At 42.5% G+C, this 23,946-nt stretch overlaps 1 protein-coding gene across 3 annotated transcripts in view; it reads right to left on the reverse strand.

Moving 5' to 3' along the window:
- Positions 1-21,394, reverse strand: part of LOC126867197 (netrin receptor UNC5C-like) — a 44,690-nt gene extending 23,296 nt beyond the window's left edge. For 2 of the 3 annotated variants that reach the window (XM_050621447.1, XM_050621446.1), the window contains exons 1-2: positions 20,871-21,394; positions 5,552-5,754 (exon numbers count right to left, since the gene is read on the reverse strand). In XM_050621447.1, the coding sequence (XP_050477404.1) occupies positions 5,552-5,633 (82 nt within the window). In that variant the 5' untranslated portion in view covers positions 5,634-5,754; positions 20,871-21,394. The remainder of the gene's footprint in view (positions 1-5,551; positions 5,755-20,870) is intronic. The other variant, XM_050621448.1, reaches the window with a different exon arrangement.
- Positions 21,395-23,946: the final 2,552 nt, after the last annotated feature.

Here is a 23,946-nt window from a genome sequence, read left to right on the forward strand (position 1 = left end):
TACCCGTCGAACTGGAACAAAATTTCACGTCCCGCGCTTTTTGCGGATTCATCGTTCCATTTGCCAGACACAATGGAGCTCGTGTACCGATTTGCATTGAAATTGCGAGCCACGAAGATTCGAATCTCTGACGAGGCGGGACCGAACGCAGGAAAACTAGCGCGCGCCGTGCCTCCCCTCGATATCGTTCGATTCTGGTTGGCGACTCTTCGTACCTTGTTTCAAAAATTCGTTGCGTTTGATTTATCTTTCTTCCTTTTTCGTTGGATGGTAATCGCAACGAGTTACTTTAGATTAAAATGATTAAAATGAGATTGGAAGTATGGGAGAATTTTTAAGTTAATAAATAGCAATGATTGGCATATTCAAGAACCTAGTACGAAGACTCATTATTGGATTGTATAGAATTGTATTTTGAGACGAAGATGTACGAAAAAACAAGTATGGCAAATTGATATGATTAAAGTTATCGGGAATTTGGTGAACGAAGATAATGACGACTTTGGCAACTTTGGTATGAAAATTGATTACATAATTTGACCTTATGGTATATACATATAATTTGCTCTTCGCGAATCTATTATTGGAATTATATAATACAATCAAAGATACAATTAAGAAAAGTTAAATGAAAATACATATGGAATTTTCGAACTGAAGCGACTAGAAACATAAGCAAACAATAATATGAACTTTCCAAAGACTTCTTAAGAAAGCGGATTTACAATTCGAACCTCCACAAGTATATTTCACACACACACAAAAAAAGAAAAAGAAAAACGCCCATAGGCCAGTGTCGAAAGATGCAATTAAGAAACAACGAACATATCCGGTTTTCGAACCGATGTGTCCGAGAGCATCGAGAAATTTCGTAACGCGACTGCCGGACCAACACTTGACTAACCACCTTCGAAGATATCGAGAGTTCACGGGACGAGGGAACGCGCGAAAATATCGTCGTGTTGTAATTCGATCGGCCGATATTTCACGATCTGCCGGTCCGTAGTTTGCGTTTTACCCAGGCCACTCTTTTACCCGGCGGTTCTCCGCGATTTCAACAATAATCGCGGCGCTCGTACTTGCACAACTGCCGGGGCCTCCTCTCGGCGCACCACTCTCTCGTTTGATTTACGATAATTAAAGCTGACCCGACCTTTCGTCGCTGCGAGTAAAAGAATGACAGAAACGGAGAAAGGCATACACCACGAGCGCAAGAAAGACCGCGGTATATACTCGGTCGGGCAGTGTGCCGATGAGAGACCACGAGAGATTAAAGAGTTTTTCTCCCTTCTCTCTCGCCTAACTAACTTCACCGTGTATTTTTTTATTCTCTTTCGCATTCGACTCTACCACTCTTCCCCTTCCCCTTCATCTTCCTCCTCCGCGGCTGCGAGGCCGAGAACGGGCCCCATTCCGACGTGGAACCAACCGGGTAATTGCTCGGTCGAGCCAACCCGCCAACCAGCATTCGCGTTGGCTTTTGCATTTTTGCTCCGGGCGATTTCGCGAGATCCACACGACCTCCCACTATCTTCAAACAGTTTACAGTTTCCTCTCTTTATCTTTCCTCCTCTCGTTCTCCATCTATCCATCTCTGTTTTTGTGGTCAGCTACGTGATCGAAGGTCGTATCGCGGGACCTGATCGCGATTTACTTATGATACTTATCGCTCGGAAACGGGCCCACGCCAGCACGAGGATGAGTAATAGGTTCTCACGAAGGGCGAAATCCCGCGGATGGTACTGTTACCCAGAGGTGAACCCGTGCTAGATAGAATGGGGTCGAAGAATCCGAAATCAGCAGCGTGACGTGACCTTTACGAGAGCACAGAAAGAGCATCGGCGTATGGAGAATTTATTAGTCGTAAATCTGAAGATTCGTCGACGCGATCTGCTCTCGCCTTCCGCTTTCTCGCGCGCCGGAATAAACATTTTTCCAAGGCAGGGAAGCTTCGTATTTTCTCCGCTCGTAATTCTTCTTTCGCTACCGGATACGAGCGAAACCTGGCTGGCTTCGCGAGCTCGAAAACCAGACACGTTCGATAGCTTTTACCGGGGTCTCGGTGGATATCTATCTTCTGGAAAACGGTACTCGTTATTTTGATGCATGTTATCTGCAGGCTGGACGACAAGCTTGGTGAACTTGTTACGGGGATAATGCAGTGGAAACGATCGATTTTTTTTATTTATTCCCTTCGTACGAACTGATTATTATTACAAACGTCAATGTATAGGAAATAATTATTTTTCCAAATGTTTTGTAGTAACAATTAATCAATTAGCTCTTCTTCTTTTTTATTGAATTTTGTTTCTCATTTTGTTGATACGAACAAATAATTGCGATATCATTTATTAAAAGAGTTTTTAAATGTTTCCTAAGTATTCACTTATTAGTATTCACTTTGTGTTACTAGTATACGCTAGTATCATCTTCGTCTTCTTTTCTTCTCCTTTGATTCTTCTATTGCTTTTTCCCAGGTTTCTTCTAATATTTATACCGCTAATTTCCATCACAGTACAACTCTTTCATGTTATGCTAACGAAGCTCATTTCCACGCCGTTAAGTAGAATTTTAACCTACTAATTACCAGCTTACTTCCCCTGAACCTTTTTCATTTCTCTAAGCAAACTTCTAGTCTTTATCGTGCCAATTCATATTGCAAAGAATATAAAATATCTACACTGTATCGACAAATTCAATCCTACTGACTGACTTACTTCCTGTGTTTTGTTATTCCTTCAAGCAAATTTCCAACATTCATCACGCCAATTTGTACCACAGACGGTATAAATTTTCTACGATTTATGAAAGCTCATTTAGTCAATTCCACTGTGTTAGACTAATCATATGACTCATCTGAAACCAAGAAACTTCCCGCCTTATTCTCAACTATTCGAACCATTTAAATTCTCAAAGTTCGCAGGAGGCTGAAAAATTGAAAACGCCACGAAATAGACGCGACACGAAGTTACAAACGAAGTGATTTGCGGTCTTAAACGTGAGAACGACGCACGGCGTCGACCTGCCCGCGGCCCGTTAATTATTAACGCGGCTAATATTTTCCTCGGCGCGCCGGAACGTCGGCCAGCCGAGTCGTTGGAATTATGACACGATATCACATCGCGATAAATCGTCGGAGCTATTATTCACACGCGGGTTTCTACGCACGTAAGAACCTCTCTCTTTCTCCCTCTTTCTTTATCGACTGAACAGTCAACAGTTCACCTGGCAACGTAAGAACAGAGAACGATTTTCTTAGGCGCCGTTTCCTCTCCACGGTGTCGCCGACGATGCGCTGGCTTCGCGGGAAAGTCGCACGCGTGCACACACAATCGAAGTCGTTAAATGTCGACGCGTGCAATTTGCATGGCGGTGCCTCTCCCGCGGCTTGGGGAAAAAATGAACGACCGTGCCAGCTGTCGGAAAGCGTAATTACTCCGAGCGTTAGAAAAGTCTGGCTGGTGTTGTTTGCGTCGGTGAAGCGTGGCTGTGGCTTTGCCTATTGATGAGTTTGCGTTGTTGGAAGAGTTTGCCGGTATCCGCGAATGAGTCACTGCGAGCGAGGTGGAAACGGTGAAATTCACTCGTTAAACGATTTTGTAGGTTCCACTGGTATGTTCGTTAACGCATTAATAATTGAGTCGCGTGAACTTGATTAAAGTATTGTTTTTAAAAGCGTTAAATGTCAGTCACACTCCGTAGTGTTGAAATCGGAAAATTAGTGGCAGCTAGAATTGATTAGTTTAACGTGTCGAAAAGTTAAAACGATGAGTTTCACAGAGACACAATTGCACATATCTGTACATTTTTATCTTCTCACTCTAATTCCAATTATCCATATATTGTAGTTAAACGGGTCTCTATTTTCTCACACACGATAACCGCTATCTCTTTTCAACCAATTCTATAACACAATATCGTTAAGCAGATACGATGACCTTTCTCATAAACCGCATGTTATTCATAACCCCTTGTACAATTCTTTTTATCAGAAATTGTTGAGGCATAACGCGTACTATTGCCAATGTGTTAATTTGAAATACGACCAACATAGCGAACACCGGCGCAACTTCCTCGAAAGAAGGTTTAAAGAACGCAATAATTCTTCTACTGCATACATTTTCGAATGGTTCTCGCTTCGAGATACGCGCAGTTAAGGCGTATAAATCCGTGAACTTTCTATCGTTATGTGTAACGATTCTTTCATTTTTTTCTTTTTTTCTTTTTTTGCTTGTCGTGTGCCATTCATCATCCCTATGTGCCGCGATGACGAGGCCGGTGGATGTCGGGGACGCTAATTAGTCGGCCACGTGGTCTCGCGAGTCTCGCGCGAAGAAACCGAGAAAGACCAAAAGCCCCCCTCTTCGCGTAAAGTCGCTTTAAAACTAGCTCCAGGGGATCGTAATCCATCATCGAAAACGGCTGGTGTAACGTAACCGGCCGGTTATGCCCACCACTAATCAACGACGCTGACTTGCCGTATAATTAGATCTGCCTGGGCCCCTCTCCGTTCACCCTTTCCCTTTCCCAAGCCAAAGACCGTGCTCGTGACTAGCCCCGTGCACATAGAACACGACCAGGTTCTTTCTCGGCTAGGGAATCGCAAAAAGCATGTCCGTGTTCGGCTTCCTCCCTCGTGAGCGTCGAACGTTGATTACTGACGTACCCTTGGATCAGGATCGGGGAACAATAAAGCTTCGCTGTGGGGATTGGGAATCGAATCTTGAGCGATCGTAGGAAAATGATGGATAAATGGAAGTTTTTTTTGGAGGCTTGTTCAAGGAATTTAGGGGATTAACGCACATTAGTTGTTGGGCACGGTGGTTTCATTCGATTATTATGCTCCTGCAAGTTAGCTTTTCTGTTTTAAAGTTATTTTAAAATAGAGTAATTTATCATCAGAGAAAGAAACGAATCAATGGAACAAATATTATAAACCTAAAATAATGATATTGCCTACGTTGTAACATTTTTATCAAATTAAATTTTGGTATGAAAGAATAAAAGGAAGCGGCTAAAGGTAAAAGAAATGGCATGATATACAGTGATGACTACAGTTCGACTACGAAAGGTTAAGATCAAGAATGGAAATAAACAATCTCAGAACCTAAACAAACAATATCAATAATACAAATAAACAAATCAGAATCTCTGAAGTAAATTTCTGGAAAATTGAAATATCAAGTGCATAGTATGATTTCGAAGGTCCGAGGAGTTTATGCAGAATTTTACGATAAACATTAGAAACTCTTTATCTTCGAACTAATTGCCCCTGTGAAATGAGCAGAAAATAACAAAATGGCGGCTGTTTCTCAGAACAAGTCCGCCCGTTTTCCAACTTATCGAACGATCTACGAGGCCGTGAGCATTCGTTTCCCGTTTCCGTGGTGAAAGAACTCGTACGAAGTGCACTCGATCACTTCAGTCATCGACTGTCGCAGTCGGGTTCTTGAATCGATAGAAAGCGAGATTCTAACTGGAGAGTCTCTGTTCCCTCTCTGACGACTGCATTTTGTCGTCATGAGAGACTTTGGGATGGAAGTTTGCTCACCTTCGCCGGATGTGAAGGGGCGCACCAGTCCCGGCAACAGCACGCAGAACAACAGGAACAGGGAACACGATTTCGGCCTCATCGCGTACGTGTCACCGTCGTTCGTCGATCATTCGTTCATCTTATGTCGAAGAAAATTGAATTAAGGAAAATGGTGGCGATGCACTTTCACCGTGAAACCTCTTGGTGGTTGTGGACTGCACCTGAAATAGAAAAATGAGTAATCCGATTAAAATTAAAAGCTGTAGGATTTTCAAACGTGGTAGATGATAATGTAGTTGAACTTCGTTTACTCGAACTCATTGATGGGCAAATTGTTCATGGATATAGCCAGGATTCATTGATTCTTTCCACGAGTTACGATTCTCTGTTCTTATGAAAGAAAACTTTGAATCAGAAGTAATAAATATATAGGATGTCAAATTATAGGTTGCAGCGTAAAGATTTCTCTTTCTATCATTTTACAATCATGTTGAATTATAGGAAGATATCCATTAAAATTTTATTCCAAGAAATGCAATTCAAATATAAATGACTCTACTATAGTTCTATCTCCATCATAGATTGAAACTGGTAAGTGAACGCATGCGTTGTAATATGGCGTGTCTAAGGTTGAAAATGTACGAAGAGTATTCTTTGTAGCTAACAGAGAAACAGCATCGTGATATATCTACTTGACGAGGCTAATGCAATTGTTTCCAAGTGAATGAATAAAGCAGCGTGCAGCTATTATCCGTTTCTACGGAATGTTTTAGAAGCGTGCACCGGCGTATACGAGGGAATAGATTAACGTTGCATGAACTAGCCTGGGTATACATCGTAGTTCGTCAGTCATGATTAATTAAGATAAATGAAGCAGTAAGTTTTTCAGAGATACATATGTATATACGAAGAATGTATGGAAAGCGACTTCTGAGGTCACGTGCACGCTCTTCAACTTACATTTACACAAATTCACCGTAAAATCGACTAAAGACTTGTCATTTTGAGTAGTCAGTGGAAACTTGTGTGTTGCTAGATTATCAGATATACTTTGAATACGACTTCTTTATATACTGTCAATCGGTACTATACATATAAATATAATTTTCCTTTTCGTATTATTCTCCAATAATATCGTTCTGAGACTTGAAAACGCAGTGAAAAATTCAGATTAAATTCCACATTCAAAGATATTTCATTTCTAGAGGTAAAAGTGGACTCTTGATCCCTCTCGACTCGAAATCCACTGACATAACGTTCCTCCAACCATGTCCTCGTATATTCAATCTCATCTTAAAACACATATCTACTCTTGAAACGTGAAAACAAAAAATAGAAAGAAAATAGAAAAAGGTCTCAGAAAAAAAATTAACAGTTTCTATAGGAATCGCGTTCGAGCTATGGTTGCCGCTTGGAAGGGTGCGTTTTCATCGAAAATATAAGCCAGCAGCGGCTTTTTCTCAAAAAAAGAAAAAAAATGGAAACTTCTTGGTGGCACGCGATAGAGGGCGGAAGCGACATCGACGCTGGGACGCGGATTGAACGTTTCTCCTGGGTTCGCTTGCTCGTTCCGTTGTTTCCACCGGAAAACGTAAAAGACGGTTAGGAGTGGTGAGAGTGCCACTTAGGTGCCGGCTGGCAACCCTTGCCATTTAAATATTCCACCGGTACCGCGCACTTTCCCGCACGCGAAATTTCCTCGTGGTGCCTTCGTTCGAACCTAGAGAGGCAGAGAGAGAGAGAGAGAGAGAGAAAGAGAGAGAGAGAGGTAGATTGGTAATTCCACCCCCTTTCTCGCTCCCTTCGTTTCGTTTCCCTCGAATCAACCTCGCGCCGGTTCTTCGTGGCCAATCCAGTCCGATAACCGGGAATCGTTAATTATTAACGGCGATCCGTCTAGTGGAAATGGATCGCCAGACGCGAAAAATTCGTTTCGTCCTTGGGATAATTGGAAGCTCGAAGGGGGTAGCTCGCTCCTCTGGATTAATAAGATTCTTCGATTACTTGATAAATATAAGAAACAGTTATAGAGAAAATTAATCAGCTATGTAAATATAAGCGGAGGAATTTTATTTTTCAGGTAATCAAACTTTTCCTCTGTTACATGGTAGAAGAATGAAAAAAAAAGGAATTCCTAGAGGAAGCCAGAGAATCAAGATTCGATTGCTCCGGTTATACAGGCTCATTCTATGCAAAATATCGGCGTCTGACTAGTATCGAGAGAGGTTCCCGGGTTTAATTAAAGTCCAGATGAAACTTTACGAGCGGCGATAAAGCGCTACACACACGGCGAACGTATTTGCTTGGAACAGTTCGGTGTGTACTCGCGGGGAACTAGTTTCGCGAGCTCGTGTTTCGTTGGACAAGACTCGAAGGAAATTCATGGGAACAAACGCGCGCTACAGAAAGAGAGAGAAAAAGAGAGAGAAAGAGTGAGAGGGAGAAACAGAAAACGCTGGTAGACTTGTAAGAGCTCCTATCGGCGGATTGAAACGCGACAGGAGGATCGTTTGTCAATGTCGTCCTTCGTGGGTCCTTTGTTAGCCTCGCGAACTCGCGCTTGTAGGCGGCGCAAACTATTTCGTTCGAGATCGAAAGTGGTTTCGAGTGCACGTGCTCTGTCAGCGCTCGAAGTAATTATCTTTGATGAATTTCACCATCCTTTAAGAAATTCCTTCCAGCCTCCGACAGGGTAAAATTAGATCAAAGATCGGTTGAATCGCGGTTTAAGGGAGTAAAATGATAATTCCACGACGACACCACAGACCCTGACGCATCAAAATTCCGTGTTGACGCGTGGAACGATATCTCTCTAATTGAAACGCAAACGGAGTTAACAGGGACGAGCGTGGATCACGATGATGAAATCGCGTCGAATCAATAGTCAGGCCGCTATCCGGTGGAAAGTCGATGAAACCACGCGAGGAACACAGGAGCTACAGGGACGAGACCGCGTGTTAGGGAAGGTAGACACGGGGCGAGGATGGTCTCGAAGATTCATGACGCGGAATAATCCACAGGACGAGTAGAGAGGCCGTGGAACGCGCATTATGCGAGCGTATCGGACGTCCCTACACAGATTTCCCATCGACGAGAATAGAAAGAGAGAGGGAGAGAGATGTCGGGGTCTAATCCTCCAGGACGAGGACTCAATTTATAAACGTGCCCGGTATTACCACTCAAAGGCTTAAAACACTCGACACCGAGCAGACGTCGTGGTGCCGCGCGCGGATGAACACATGGCATTTCACACTGCAATTGCCACGAATGCCTGGCTCTCTCACCCTGGCGCGCGCTAGTCGGGGATAAACGCGAGAAACTCGAGTGCTATTCACCCGCTTCGCTGCTCTACGAAAGGTCTTTTCTTTTCATGAGACCTGTTTTCCAGGGGTCTTCCTCGCCACTTTACAAGCGGCACAATCTGTCCGTCTGTTTCGAAACCGACGCATCGTGCGCGCTTCGTGTTGTCCATTTCCTCTTCATCTTCTTCTTCTTTTGCTTTTTCGCTTTCTCTTTTTCCCCATTGTCCCTTTTCTTCTTCTTCTTCTTCTTCTTCTTTTTCTTCTTCTTCTTCTTGGTTCCTCTCGCTCTGGATCAGTGAGGTTCAGAGAGATGTTATATGTTGAGAGATGAGAGACCGCGACTGAAAAGCGGCTTAAAGCTTCGAAGGGCAACCTGAGTATCGCGTGACAACAGGTAGGGGGGAATCAACGGGGCTGGATTCCCCGGAGTATTCAGCGGCTACCGGTTTGCGAAGCCGCCTCCCTTCGATGTTTCTATTCCACCTCGGCTACGGAACAGAAGCGGGCCCCCGAGGAACGAGAAACGATCCACGCGTGCTTACGCGCTCACCAATATACCGGGGAATCCTTTATGCACGAGGAACGAAGAAATGGCTGGATGTTTTTTCGCGAGAGACTTCCAATCGAGAATTCGTTATTGATTGTTCGTGTCTCGCGAGAGCGCGCGAAATTTCGCTGATCCTCTGGGGAGGACGGATTCTATTAGGGTTGCTAGCTCGATGGCAACGAAAGTAGTCGGAAAATGTAGTTTTCTTGTACCGTTGGGGAGAAAAGTGATATGTGGGTTGGATATATGTGATACTGAAAATATGTGAAGTTATCGATGTTGTTAGATTTATATAACAAGCTATTTTCATTTTGGCGAAAGAATAATTCATTCTTTCCTAGTAAATTCACACGATCAGAGCAAAATTCTACTATCCTCGTGTTTGAAAAACAATGTTTATCTTTGGTATAGGCAATTCGGAAGTTTTCCAATTTTCTTAAAAGCTTACAATAGCCAAAAACTGGCTCGGATATGGAATACCCTGCCTATAGAATTAATTATTTTCTGGCATAAAATCACTGACGTTGGAACAAGTCATACTTATAAATAAAATGCGTAATACAATGATAGAATATGACAGTGCTTATAGCTTTCATCCAGCAAACGTGAAATCAATATCTACACATATTTGTTCCGGCGAACTTTCCCATTCTTCTACAAAGAAGGATCTTCTACAAATCAATGCCGTTGCTTTCTGATATTTCGACGATACTTTCATTGTATTCCGTTATTCGTCAGCATCTTAGCTGTATGTTTGCGTGTCAGGGTCGACACGGATCGATAGACGCTCTCGAAAGAAGCTACAACCCCTAGAAGATCGCAGGGGTTTCGTGAAACAGCGGGCAATTACGACATTGTCTCTCCTCCTGCTTCTCTCTTTCTTTCGACTTACCGTGAAAACCGTGCATCGTGTTATTTAGAAACTTGCCGGCCGATCTCGTCTTCTCTCCGCCGTGTAATCTCGAAGCGTTCTATAGCTCGCCGTAACATTTCTAATACCCAGGGATATTACGCATTTTATCTTACAGCGTTGTAAATTGCGACGCACGCATGCGCCTCTGGTTGTAATAAATTTGCATGCATTTACGTAACGTGTCACGAATTTTGCGTTTCGCAGCCACGAACTTGATCGTGTTCTCCAGGCTTTCCCCCGCAAGGGATTGAGTATACACTGGGTGGTTGGAGAAATTGGCCTGCGATATATCTATATTGTACGGAGTATTCCGTGAATGAAGACGGAGAAACCCAAAAGGTTGAGTCGAATGGCTTAATCAAAGGTGGCTTCTTGTAATCTGTGTTCCTTTCTGGCAAAGAACACCGTTACATTGATCATGAAATGATATCAATTTTTTCTTTATGTAGTTCAAGAGGCTAGATTACAGAGGTAGCAAAAATTTTTTTAAAAGATCCGCCTTAACTAATTAGCTACGTTTATTTTTCTGAAGAGTTCCATCCATTAAATAGCATTTTGATTTAGATATATATATATATTGTGAGATACGATATACAGATAGTTGTACCTTTTCTAAAACATGTGTTTGTCAAACAAAATGATTTACGAGGAATGTAAAAAAATGACAAGAATAAAGTAGTATAAAAAATGATAATTTATGGAGGATTCTTTTTGAAGAATAAAGAAGAGTATGTATTAAGATGATAAAGTTCCTGCTACAGACTAAATGTACACAAAGATCGATCTACCGTACTTTTCATCCTGGTATCTTCCCGGCGAATCTCAAAGCGCCATAAAAAAGACATTTCTCACTAAATCATCCCTTGACCAATTTTCTTGCCCGCGTGTATCCATCTCTAGATCATTCTGCGCTCACAACACGCGATCGTGGGGAGTCGTAAATTTCACATGGAACAGCTTCTTTCCTGTGGAAACATGCAAGCGCATTTCCACTATTATCTCTCATTGTGGTGTTTGGAACTAATCCGTAATAGTCGTTGAAGAAAAGGAAATTATTGGGTACGCGACTCGGATGTGTTACAAATCTGAGTTTATTCCCATTCTATCTACATACAATTGATTACTTAATTATTTAATTCCCACAGACAAATGACGGGGTCATTCAAAAACTACCAAAACGAAATTTGTTTTCATTCAATATTTATTTTTATTTCAGAGAAGTTTTGGAAGCCTGTAACAGTAAAGAAATGAACTATTATATAATAATAAATAGAAATAATTTATCCACGAAGGTTGAAATCCAATAAAAATTAATTGTGCAACAAATAAATTCTTTATTTTTCTCAAAATATTCTGCAACTTATTACATTTGATTCTGTCTTCGATAAAATAATTTGCTGCTATTGAATCGATAAAATTGTGACATCTTTCAGATTCAACTATAGTATCAGTGAATCTTGTTCTACGTAGAAGTAGCACAGTGTGCGTAACACGAACGTACCACGAGTCGATTGCAGTCACTGCGTTTAAGGGTCCGTTTTGTGTACAAGATTTCAAGAGGCCTCTTCTCGAGAGGCACACGTGTGACGCCAGGTATGCGCTTCGTGTCTCCGCCCCTGGCTATCTTTTCTTTCTCGGTTCCCTTTCTTTTTATTCTCCACCCTCTCTTCGACAAACGTCTCTCTTTCCCTCCCCTCTTCACCCTGTTCCGTGGCCAAAACGTAATCCGAGAAGATTACGGAGCGAAATAAACATGTCAACCCCCCTGTAGAGGAAGGGATGTGGGTTTGCGGAGCATCTTTATACAGCGCGCCTAGAATATTTCCTCTCTATGCTCCTCGATCTCGTTCACTTCTGCTTATCTTCCACGTAGGTAGTCTTCGAATGAAGATCCTTGGAGATAGTTCTTCTGACTAGCTGTGGGTCCGTTAGTTAAAGACTCGTTTAGACTTACAGACAGTTGTTCGTATATACTTGTCCGGGGACAGTTACAGACACTATTTCTTCTTTTTCATTTCAGTGAAGCACCGATGATTATTCAATAGTCGGACAAGTACCTATAAGTGCATTATTTTCTAAAAATATTATTTTCCAAAAGTAGGTAATATTTGTAATTTATATTCAAAGGACTTTATTATAAATGTTCTAAGCTTTGTGAATTCGTACAAATTTTTCTACTAAAGTTTAATTGTATTAAAGTTTCTCAAACTAAGTTTCATGCTTAGAAGAAGTTTAATACATCACACAGAATTCTTTATCCACAAAAATTTTATCTACTTCAAGATTTTTTCATTCATATCGATTTTCCTCTTCTTTATACGAACTACCTTTGGATTTCTACTTTATGCCACTTTCTGCGAATTATCTACGTGTCTGCGAACAATTGTCTGTAAATGTAGACGGTCCTCAAGCCAGATGCGTGCCTACAAGCAGTAAATTTGCACGCGTAACCACAATACGACCGCGTGCCCTATCTTCTTAAGATCTGAACCGATCTCAAAGATACAAGCTTTCATACGACCAAGGTTATGTCCTCTTTTGTCGTTTCTCCTTCGTATCTTTGAAAGATACACGAACTTTTTGTGGTATACAGGGTGGCTAACGGAGGATGACGACGAAACCTCGACGCAACGTGTACAAATTTGCGGCTACCTACGAGAACGAGGATTCAATTCGTTGAGACGTGACCTGCGCGGACGATTTATGGGTATCCAGTGCATCGTGGCCACCGCTGCGAGCTTGTAACGTCGTCCATTACGATCCTTGATCCATCGATTTTCCGTAGCGTCGAAAGGAAGCCTGGAACCCTCGTGCGAATGTTTGTTCCTTTGCCACGGTGACACGGCGGTGAAAGGAACGGGGTTGAAACAGCCACGTCAAAGTGGCACGAAGAGGGTTTAACCCGTGACTTTGAGCCTTTTAAAATTGTCAAGGGGAAACGACGAAATTTCACGGGAGCTCGAGAAGACCCGGCTTCAACCGTGACTTCTCTAGTGAAATTGTAACACGAAAGATGACTTGCAGTATTTCCGCGAAAAATCAAGAGAACATTTTCGTTCACGGAAAATCTGTACTTTCCTATGATTTTGTATACAATAGTGCTCGGTTAAATTTCAACAAATTGGTGGCTTATGTTGCAACTCTCGTGAAACAGGTAACGATTTTATTGATGAAATCCAATTCTACCGACAAGGAGAAAGATTTGATGAGATTTGACGAGAATAAACGATAATACTCTCATGGCATCTGTTCATTGCCTTTTGCAATTGGTATTACGAGCTCAGAACACTAAGTAGCGAAGAATCAAATCTGAATCATCTGAATTTAAGTATTACTGAAATCCAAAAAAATCGATATTGTCGGTAATACGCTATTAAGTAGACCATTCTAGTTTCTCTATTTTCAAAGTCTAAATTCGATGCACACCTTCGTAACTTCTTTGATCGCTTCGTTAAAGCGGCGCCGCTACGTTGCGCGAATAAGAGCGACTGGATGCCGCGTGTCGCTGAAAATACATCGAGTGAGCCACGTGTGCGTTAGTCAACGACGCCATCGAGTTGAGCGTCCAGAGGATCAAACGTTCGTCTTCTATGCCATGATTCGAGTCGCGGAATTATTTGACGTTTTTCCATGAATACACGAAACACAATATACAGTGCTAGACTAGGGAAAATTCAGGATGCAGACTGGCTTTTTTCCTTCGATCACGTTTTTCCCGACTAGTCGTATCTGTCGCGCGATCTTGACGTGGTGGACCTAGCGCCAGAAGAAACTCGTTTCCACGATACGCTTTCCCTCTAATCTCGCGTGTCGATCGTTCGCCGCCATGCATACCAAACGTACACACACCACGTATACACACATGTACCAGCACTTTTGGGACGTTTCGTGATGAATGTCTCGCAGCGGTTGTCTCTTTTTCTATCTCTTGTTTGCCTCGTTTTACTATCCTGCCTGACACCCGCTCAATTTGCTTTCCTTTATCTTGTTTCGCTAGATTTCGACATCGATAGACTCGTTTGTTTGTTCAGGGTTTGTTTAAGTATCGTTTAAATTGAATATTTTGAAGCTTCGTAATATACGAACAACGTTACATTAACAGTAAAAAAAAGTTTCTATCTCAAAGTTTATTTCTATCTGAAATTTCTATCTTATAGTAACCGACATCAAAGAGTGGATGCACACAAACCAAAACATAGAATGTCTTATAAACGATGCATCTGTAATTACGAGTCAAAAATTTACACTGCATCTATAAAAATTAAACCATAATCGAAAAAAAAAAAACCCAAGAGAATACGATTTAACAAATCTACCCTCCATTCTCACCGTCCTTCCATTCACCAAACCATCCCTCCCCATAATCGTGTCTTCCCATATCTCTTTATCGACGCGTTAGCTTTTCCGGGCGTCGGATTTCCGCATTATTAGCCACAAATTCTACCCTCGCGGCCTCCCTTATCTAACCTTGTATCTCCTTATCCTGCGAATCTCTGTTCGATTCGATTTGTATCCATTATGTTCGACGTCCCTCAGACCTCAGGAAGTCTCTATAACCTAACAAGAAAATTCTCGGGGTCCTTCATCTTCATCGATCGTTCGTAACCCACCAACCCAGAATCACTGTAGAAATTCGTCGAAGCGTGAACATGGTGTTTGCCGCGCACGCTCGCGTGCACGCCGAGGTTTCGAACAGGAGGCAGGTAGAAAAGAAGGACGAAGCCCGTGAGAACGCAGATGGAGGGGCAACGCGTGCCAGGTGGGCCCCGGTTCAGCCTCCTGCAAGGCGCAACGTTGTTTCCTGCGAGCCGATCGAGACCGCGATACCGAAAATCGATCCGTCGACCGAGATAACAGGCCGCATCGGCGAGTTTTTAATGGCCTCGCGACGGAAAACGGGCTAGGGGAACGAAACGCGCCTTCGACCGGCCTTACGCACTCCCATCACGTGCCTCTCGTTTCCTGCCTCCTGTCCATAGTAACCACTGATGTTTTTCTTCGACGTTTCTTGCCTTGGGAGGATTCTTTCGGTTTCAGTTTGTTAAAGTACCAGAGGAATAATGATTATTAATGATGGGTATCGCGTTATATTGCGAGAAAGCTGCGAGTTTATCGATGGATCTAGAGGATTCTTATGCGTCTACGAAAAACGTAGAAGCATGGAGTTATCGAGGATATGCATGATAATGTAGAAGTATAAAATGTTTAAAATAAGGCGATCATTATAATATTCGATAGATGAAACAAGTCTCTGTTTAGATTCCATGTGTTTAATTGGACTATAAAAGTATGATTGTGCAGAAATATCTGTAATATGCTCATCAGCGTGAGACGTCTGATTCGATTGCATATCGTATTCGCATAGAGAGATATTCTATCAGTGTGCAAAACGCTTGTAGATATAATGATACATCGAAGAAGCGTATTTTTAAATGATGCTCAACTGACGCATTCGCATCAGGTTCAGCTGTCTGACACTTGTAGGAAATAGCTCCTTTAAGAAGGGAATGGAGATTAAGGCGAAGATTCAATTGCCATTTAGAGATACAAAAGACATTGTTAAGAGATTTACACGCTATCAATACTATTGTTAATGTGAACAAGTACGGAAAATTTAGATACACATTATCATCAATGTTATCGATCATGTGCGCGCCCCGTTGCGGTACAAGTTTCCCGTGAATCGAATACGGTATATGCATATAATTTACAGCGGAGTCGCGTCGACTTACCTCGACGGTTCTCGATTACCCGCGGGTAATCATGGAAATCTCTACCGATATCCATGCAAAAACGGCACCGTTCGATAATTACGGGATACTCACGAAGCTCGTGCGCAGATCGAACACGCGAGCTCATAACATGGATGCAAAAAACGTTCGTTGAAGATTAACGATCCTTACGACGAAAAAGCGGCGCGAGAATCGGGACTATCGACTCTAGATTATTCGCCGACAATCTACGATCTTTCACTTGCGTCTAGGCTCTATGACTTATCGCGTTACGACTTACTCAACCCTTTTCTTATCGAGCCGACGTCAAACGGAATTTTCAATATCAAAGAAACTTTCCGTATGAAAACGTCAATTGGCGATTGGATAACGCGGAACGTTCGAGCGCCACATGAACTCATTCCGCCAGATAATAAACGTCCTGCGAGAGGGGAGAGAAAAATTGAAAAAGCCTCGATTACCCGCAGCATGAGATTACACGGAGCATGAGATTACGCTGACTAAACGTCACGAATCGGGAGGAATGGGACCTGTTATTTGACTTTGACAGACATTATTAACGACCAACCATTCTGCGCGAAGCTGCTGCCCGCGTAATGATCTCCGGCGAAGCGTGGCTGGATAAAGAAAGACGCTGCTGAAACTCTCTCTTCCTTCTCTTTTTCAGCCTGTCCGACCGGAAAATAAAGAAAGTCGAGCGGGGACCCGCGAGCGGTGCCAATGGATCCTCTTATTTCTGCTGCGTCGTCTCGTTCCCGTGAACGCGACACGCGCCCCTTTGAATGTTCCCGTCAACGCTTTTCAGTTTTCTCGTGCTGTTCGCTTTCGTCTCGCCGCTTCCGCCGACTTCTTTCATCGTCGACGAGTCGCGTCGATGGAATTCGCGAGCCGAGCGCGCGATATCGCCGCGATTTCGAGCTGTTTTGCTCGTTGCGAGAGCAGTTTCACGCCGCAGGAGAATTTTAGAGAGTTAAAGAGCGGCGGGAAGTGAAGTTACTCGCGTGGGCGGCGGCCATTTTCGAGCATTAGGCTCAGACACGAGGGGGGACCCGCTTGTGAGAGCCGTTACTTGATGGTTCAATTTGGAAAAAAGTAAAACGTAGTCTTTTTTTATTTGACGCGTTTTTATATTTGGCTTATAGTTTAGGAAGTGTTTGCAGGGTTGAAGGTGGAGGTGTTTGTACGGTCGACACGACGCGAGATAAGAATTGAGGAAAGTGTCGAAAAAGATCCATTTCTCGTTTGTTCATTGATAAGTAGAATCTAGGAGTCTAGGAATCGGGGATTTCAAGGGAACGTAGAAAAGAATTTTCCTGCAGGTATTATTGATAACCAAGGACTGTAAAGAAATGTAGAAATTTTTAGAAATTTAACTCTGCTGTTCTCCTCGCTTCCTCTTCGTATTTGTATCTCATTAGATACCTTTCTTTTTTGGAAGACGTTGTTCATAAAAGACGTGAAATGTTCAAAACCTTGTAACTAAAATCAAGTATTCTAAACCTATATTTTAATATGATAGTCCCAAAGAAAGCTACAGTTGATCGTAACATTCTTATAAAATTCCATTGACGAAGACGGCAACCACTCGATCCACTGACACAGAACACGCGAACGTTCCATTACCAACGAACATTCATTCAACGCAGAATCTTGTTAAAGAAATGCCTCCCAGAAAGCGAACTTTTTCTGTGCAAAACAAGTCGAGGACTCGGGGGAATCATTTCCGCGGACATCGTTCTCGTGAAAAGAGACAAAGGCGTAATTATTGCAGCGGTATCGCGGCGACGATTAATGCCCGCTATCAATGGCGGCCCGACGAGAGAGATACGCGGCTTATTAATTAATTGCATTCACAGTGCACGCATGAGCGAACGATGGGAGAGAGGGAGACAGAGTGTGCAAAATCGAAGGCCGATTATTGTAGTCGCGTCTCCCGCGATAGATCCTCGTTAGCGGCGTCTATGATCGGGCGTCAGTTCGATCGGAAGGTTAACAGGCCGTCGCAAACAACGCCGTCGAACGTTCCGCAATTTCAAGCGTTTATCGATCCGACGTCGTGGAAATCGCAGCAATTCCCTCGTCCCTCTACTCCCAACGAGGAACTAGACTAGACGAAATACGAAAGGGATCGCACGAGGTTGACAGTCGTGCCACTATTCACGAATAGATAGAACAGGTCGATTTGCCTGTGACCGTGAATTATCGATCATTCTTCGTCTACGACCGCGAAATGGGGAATATCAGCAGATTCTTGGGCTTTCATGATATTCTGTTGGAGATTCTCGCTGTTTATGGGTGTTGCGCATGGAGGATAGTTTATGGAGGTGGTGGGAAGCAGTTGGGTGGAAAAGATAAACATGTTAGGGATGATGGAATGCATTTGGTCACTAGACGACTTTGCGTGTTTAATCTTTTAGGGTAGGCGAGAACCGGAATTTTTATCTTGCTGTTACAATTTTGTGAAGTTTAAAATGGTACGTTATATTCTAGAATTTCTATAACATATCATTTAACAGATAAGATCATTCTGTAATTAAAGAGTACGTCTATGGTACTAGCAAAATTACAAACGTGTATAATTAGAGATTAATCGTTCAAGGATAAAATTTCTACTAAAGGTACTATTAACATTTCTATGAAAAACTCTACTAAAAAGATTTCTACAATTTTCTACTGAAAGTTGCATTTTTGTTAAAACAAATGTCTACTGATAGTTGGAAGGTTTAATCCAAAAATTGAAGTCGTTTAATCTAAACGATCAAATAAACGAACCAAAATTTTTATCAATTAAAAAAATGTATTTCACAGAGGATTACAGAAATAACCTTGTTTCGAGCTGCACTTTTATTCATCCGCATTCATTATTTTCTTTTCTGCACGTGAATGAATGGCTCCAATATTATATGTTTTATTTACGAAGATAATTCCATGAATTAACTTCTGTCTCTCAATGGTGATCAATGAACTCGAACACCCTCGCCTTTTAACCAAACACATTCTCAACCTTACCCTATCTACAAGTCGAAAAGCCTGAACACGACCGTTTCAAGGAGGAAAGCTAAGAAACTGCTGAGCCCCTCTGCATATTTCGTGTATTTACGAGGAAACTCGTTTCCCTCTTTGCACGCGTTTCGCGTAAATCCGTGAAAACATACTGCTCCCGGTTTCTATAGCGAACGACGTCGATTCGGGCCACGTAATTCTGGTAAGTGGAGCCGAATGTTTGTGAATCTTCGTTCGATGCCGCATATGGACGGCCACTTTACGATTATGCTATCCGCCGGAGGTCGAGAGTCGTTCGTTCGCGACCACCGGCGAGTACCCGCTTCCTTTCGGGTATTTTTCCAAACCGGAGCATCCTCCGTACACGCTTGTTCCTCGGGGAGCTGGCAGCTTTATTCGACATGCGTATTTCGTAAACTTAGCGGTTCCCCATTTCATAGAATTTATGGAGTCCGCCGGTCGAACGTTAAGATTCAGACGTTATGTGTCTGGGATCGCGTGCTGCGACGACACAAACTGCTTACGCACGGTGTTTTTAGCGAAACTTTAAAGGTTGTTGGTTCATTTTGGATCGTTCGGTAGATTTACGATTGAGTAATTGTACGGTGGTGAAAATGCGAATTTTGGAGATTGTTTTTAGAGTTTGACGTTTATAGCAGTCGTAAGCGACAAAGAACGATTTCTTGAAATGCAATTGTCTTGAAACATATGAAATCTTAAATCGAATGATAACTTGTTAATTATTTGATCAATAGTTAGATGAAAAATTTGTCATGCGATAGAAATAGAGTAATATTCCGTTTATCGGACTATGGTGTAGCACAAAATAATAGTTTCAAACCTCGAATACATCTAATTAAGCAAAATAATCGTATTAGATAAATCTTTACAATACAATGATTTAATAAATAAAGTACCAACTAATCGAAGAAAGAATAAATAGAAAAAACACGAGTGTTTGTAATTAAAAAATGAATTTTTGTCGATTGATGAATCCGCTTATCTGACTTGAAATTTCCATTATATGAACGACAAAATCATAGTCAGTGGAAAGAATCAATAAGGAAATCAATGAATCCTACTACATAAACTATTCAATAGCTATAAAAATGATTTTTATTCTAACAAATACTTAGAACCACTGCAACAAGTATTTCCAACACGATTTTGAATCTACACTTGTCAAGCTATACGCCGCCTTCGATTCGAGCAATTTTTCCAATTCCGAGTTCGCGGACGATAAAACTCGCTGCAAGCAACAAGTAAATCGTTCGTGTGGCCCGAGCACTTTCGCGGAATTTTTCCAATTCCGAATACCGAGAACGCTCGACTCGGATAAGCAGGCACACGGGAATCGCTTTATTCGCGGGCCACGGTGGCTTAATTTGAATAGCAATAACCAGAGACTGCTGCGAGGCAAGCGAAGCGTAAGAGCAGGGAAAACACAGTTTCACTGGATGCCGCGGCTTTTTAAATAGTTTTTCCAGGGGACCTTTAAGCCATAGCCCAGCGGGAGTTCGCCTTGCCAGATAAGCGACCGCCTCCTAATTTCGTAGGAGCTTTTCGAGACGCTCGCTCGACCGTGACTACATTTCAATATATTAAAAGAAATACTAGTTCAGGAAAAGAAAAAAAGAAAAAAGGAACCAGAAATATATAAAAGTTCTCGTCGATCAAATAGAAAATATCGAAAGAAGCGGAAGGGTACTCAAACCGGCAAGTCGCTCGTTAAAATTCTTTGACGACCTCCTCGAGGATACTCGTCCAATTTCCACGTACCTCGTTCAATTTTAATTAAACCCCGCCTAGATACGTTCTACGTAATCTACAAGAAACTCACTTGTAACTGTTGGAATCCCAGAATTAACAGCTTTCTCTAAGGAAATCCACCTTGCACCCCAACGAGCAACACACGGTTCAATGTTTCCGAAAACCACTTTTTCTTGTTTATCCACACTCGAGAAGCCCACTGCACTGACACTGGTTCAGGTTCACCTAAAGCTGACCCGGCGTTTACGTAAAACTCGGTCCTTCACCCTTCTCACGATTCAATCTCTTTTACACTATTTCGAATTTTTTTTTTTACCCTTGATTCGATTTTTTTTACGATTCGAGAAACTATCTGCCGCCGTCACTTTCGACAAACGTGTTTTCAAACGTGTTATTCGATTGGAATGGGTCGCGAGTAGCGTAGTTTTGCTGATCCGCGGACATCTCACGGGACAGTGGTGCACGCCACCGGTCGCGTTGCCACCCTTAACGAGCGAACAGACACCGAGAGCCCCAACGCGCGCGGCTCATGTCGGCCAACTGACTCCGAGCGCAGAAACCTCGGGGCCCTTCGGCTCTTGAGCGCCGCTGCTGCTCGCTCGCCGTGTGGTGGTGGAGACGCCGTCGACCCTGGTGGTGGTGGAGACGTGTCTGGTGGTGGTGGCAGTAGCGGCGGAGACGAGCTGAACCCGCTGTGTTCGAGCTGCCACGCTGGTGGGAGCACGGATGCTGGAGCTCTCGATGGTTAGCTCGTGAACACCGCTTCAGAGTGCCGCGCGAGCTGCCGAGAGAAACGCATCGACGCTGCTGCTACGAGTAACTTCGTTGTCTCGTATGAGTTTTATAGAAACATTGGAAGGGATGAGGAGGTTTTTTGAAGGTCTTTGGGAGGAGTATTTGAGAAGAGAAGAACTTGCCGGGGAAGTCTGTGGTTTACGATTTTTGGGCGGAGTCCTTATGGTGGAGTTGATGTGTTGAATAGGTCGATGTTTCGATATATCGGATGATCGTTGTACCGTGGCTTCGAAAGATATTCGTATACGTAATCGTATTTGTTGTAACATTTGTATATATATACTAATGAAACCAGTATTAAAACATGCTGATTCGATAGAATCGTTTTATGGCTATAAAATTGCTAGTACTTATCTTGATCAATTTTAAGATTGTTTAAATCTTTAGAACATATCGATATCATAGTATTTATAATACAGACAAAGTTAGAGAAATGAAATACTTATGTAATGAAATGAAGAAATGAATAAAAAGTGAAATCGATTAGTTTGGCTTCGGAGAGTCTCGTATAACGGCAGGATAAAAACACGGTTAGATTCTTCTATTAAAAAGAACATACATACGAAGCCATTGATTTTTATGATACAATTCTGATTCTTCTCATCAGTATACGCAAAGCTACCAAAACATCTGCGCCAAATTACATTACATTTACATAAGCCCAATCCCACGTTACGCGAACCTTTATGCAACCAAACCGATAAAGAAAGAAAGAAAGCAAAACTAACGGAAAAAATGCCCAACAAACAGCCTGCAGAGTTTCATCGGATCCCATTAAAAGGCAACCCTTAAAAGGTGAACACTCGGCGTTCGTTTCCTGTTGGACGTCGTGGGGTCACCGGTTCACAGCCGACGTGGAGCCTTAATAAAAAAGGGTTCAGGAAATCAGAGACGTTCTTCCTGCTTCTTAGCATTGCCGCGTTTTTTCAACCGGTGCATAAATTTGTTTTTTCCCCCGAATAAATACGCCGGCCATTTATTTACGATCTTGCTGTTTCACGTGACCCGCAAACTCCGACCACCCCCGCCCTCTCCGCTGCCGCAGGTCGTGGCCTATCCTCTTCGATCTCCGGTCTTTTCTCGTTCCCTCTGTTGAACGCCGAACTGGCCAGGACTTGTCGCAACGCTAACATTCGCCCGGATAAATAAATATTGACCGTCGGGGCAGGCACCGCAAACAAATCCATTAATAACAGGAATTTAACCCCGTTGCGGAGGTGAACTGGCGCTCGCGTATTTAGTCGCGGCTCGTGGTTCCCGAATCACGTGTCCTGTTGCCGGCGAAATCGGCATTGTCAGTGTCAATTTATATCTGCGGGTAGATCTACTGTTACGCTAGAATAATTTAATAACGTTCCGGCAGGGGTGAGTTCTCTGTCTTTATCAGCTAACCCGGGCGCATCATTTCTACGCACGACAGAGAGGATCCTTCGTCCCTGTCGCGCTTGCTCTTTGTCCAGCTTTGTCACGTTTGAACCTAAAACCAACTGGAGGGAGCATAGTGGGCGATTGATCGTCCGATAGGGGTGAGAAAGAGAGAAGACGAGGGAGAAGAGAACAATGAACGGCGACGCGCAATTAGCAAGACTGTAATCAAATATAGCTTGATTGTTAATATCGACGGACATGGTTCCGAGACAGAGCTTCCTGTCTCGTTAGTACCGTGGCAAACACACGCTGTAACCTTTCCTTCCCTCTCGTGAGCGACGATGGGAATCGGGGAGGGGGTTGATTGATTGGGTGATGGAGGCGCGAGAGGTTAACTTTACGTATGGCTTTTTTTGGCCTCGTTTTAACCCTTTCATAGGGTGTTTGCATAGGGAACGATTTATAAAATATGCACCTTTTTATTATGCAAATTTGATTTGTTATAAATCAGCAATTTTATATCATACGAAGAGCAGTATATCAAATCTATGGATTTAAGCTACACGTCTAGCTAAATGAAAATATATAGTTCCATTTAAGAAAGCAAAGATCGACAACTTTACTCTCAAAACATGCACCTCTATTATAAAATCTCCTTTTTGAAACAGAAAAAGCTTTATTTCCATTTCATTTTTTTCACATATTTCTACATACAGAAGATACTCCAGACAAATTCCATAGAAACCTCGTACAGTAAATTGAAAAGTAAATACCACGTACAAAATACATCATTTACATTGGAAAATAATTAATGATTATAGCATGAAGTTCAAAGAACGTACCATATTTAATATCTCGTCAAAGAACTTTTCACAATACAAAGGACTTCAACGTCGCACGTCTTCCCTGTCAAACAAGCAACAAAAAGACTAAGAAAGAACTCCAAATAATCTATCGTATTCCTAAAAAGGTAAACCGGATAT

This window comes from Bombus huntii, chromosome 6, assembly GCF_024542735.1.
Source record: "Bombus huntii isolate Logan2020A chromosome 6, iyBomHunt1.1, whole genome shotgun sequence".
NCBI classification, from domain to species: domain Eukaryota; kingdom Metazoa; phylum Arthropoda; class Insecta; order Hymenoptera; family Apidae; genus Bombus; species Bombus huntii.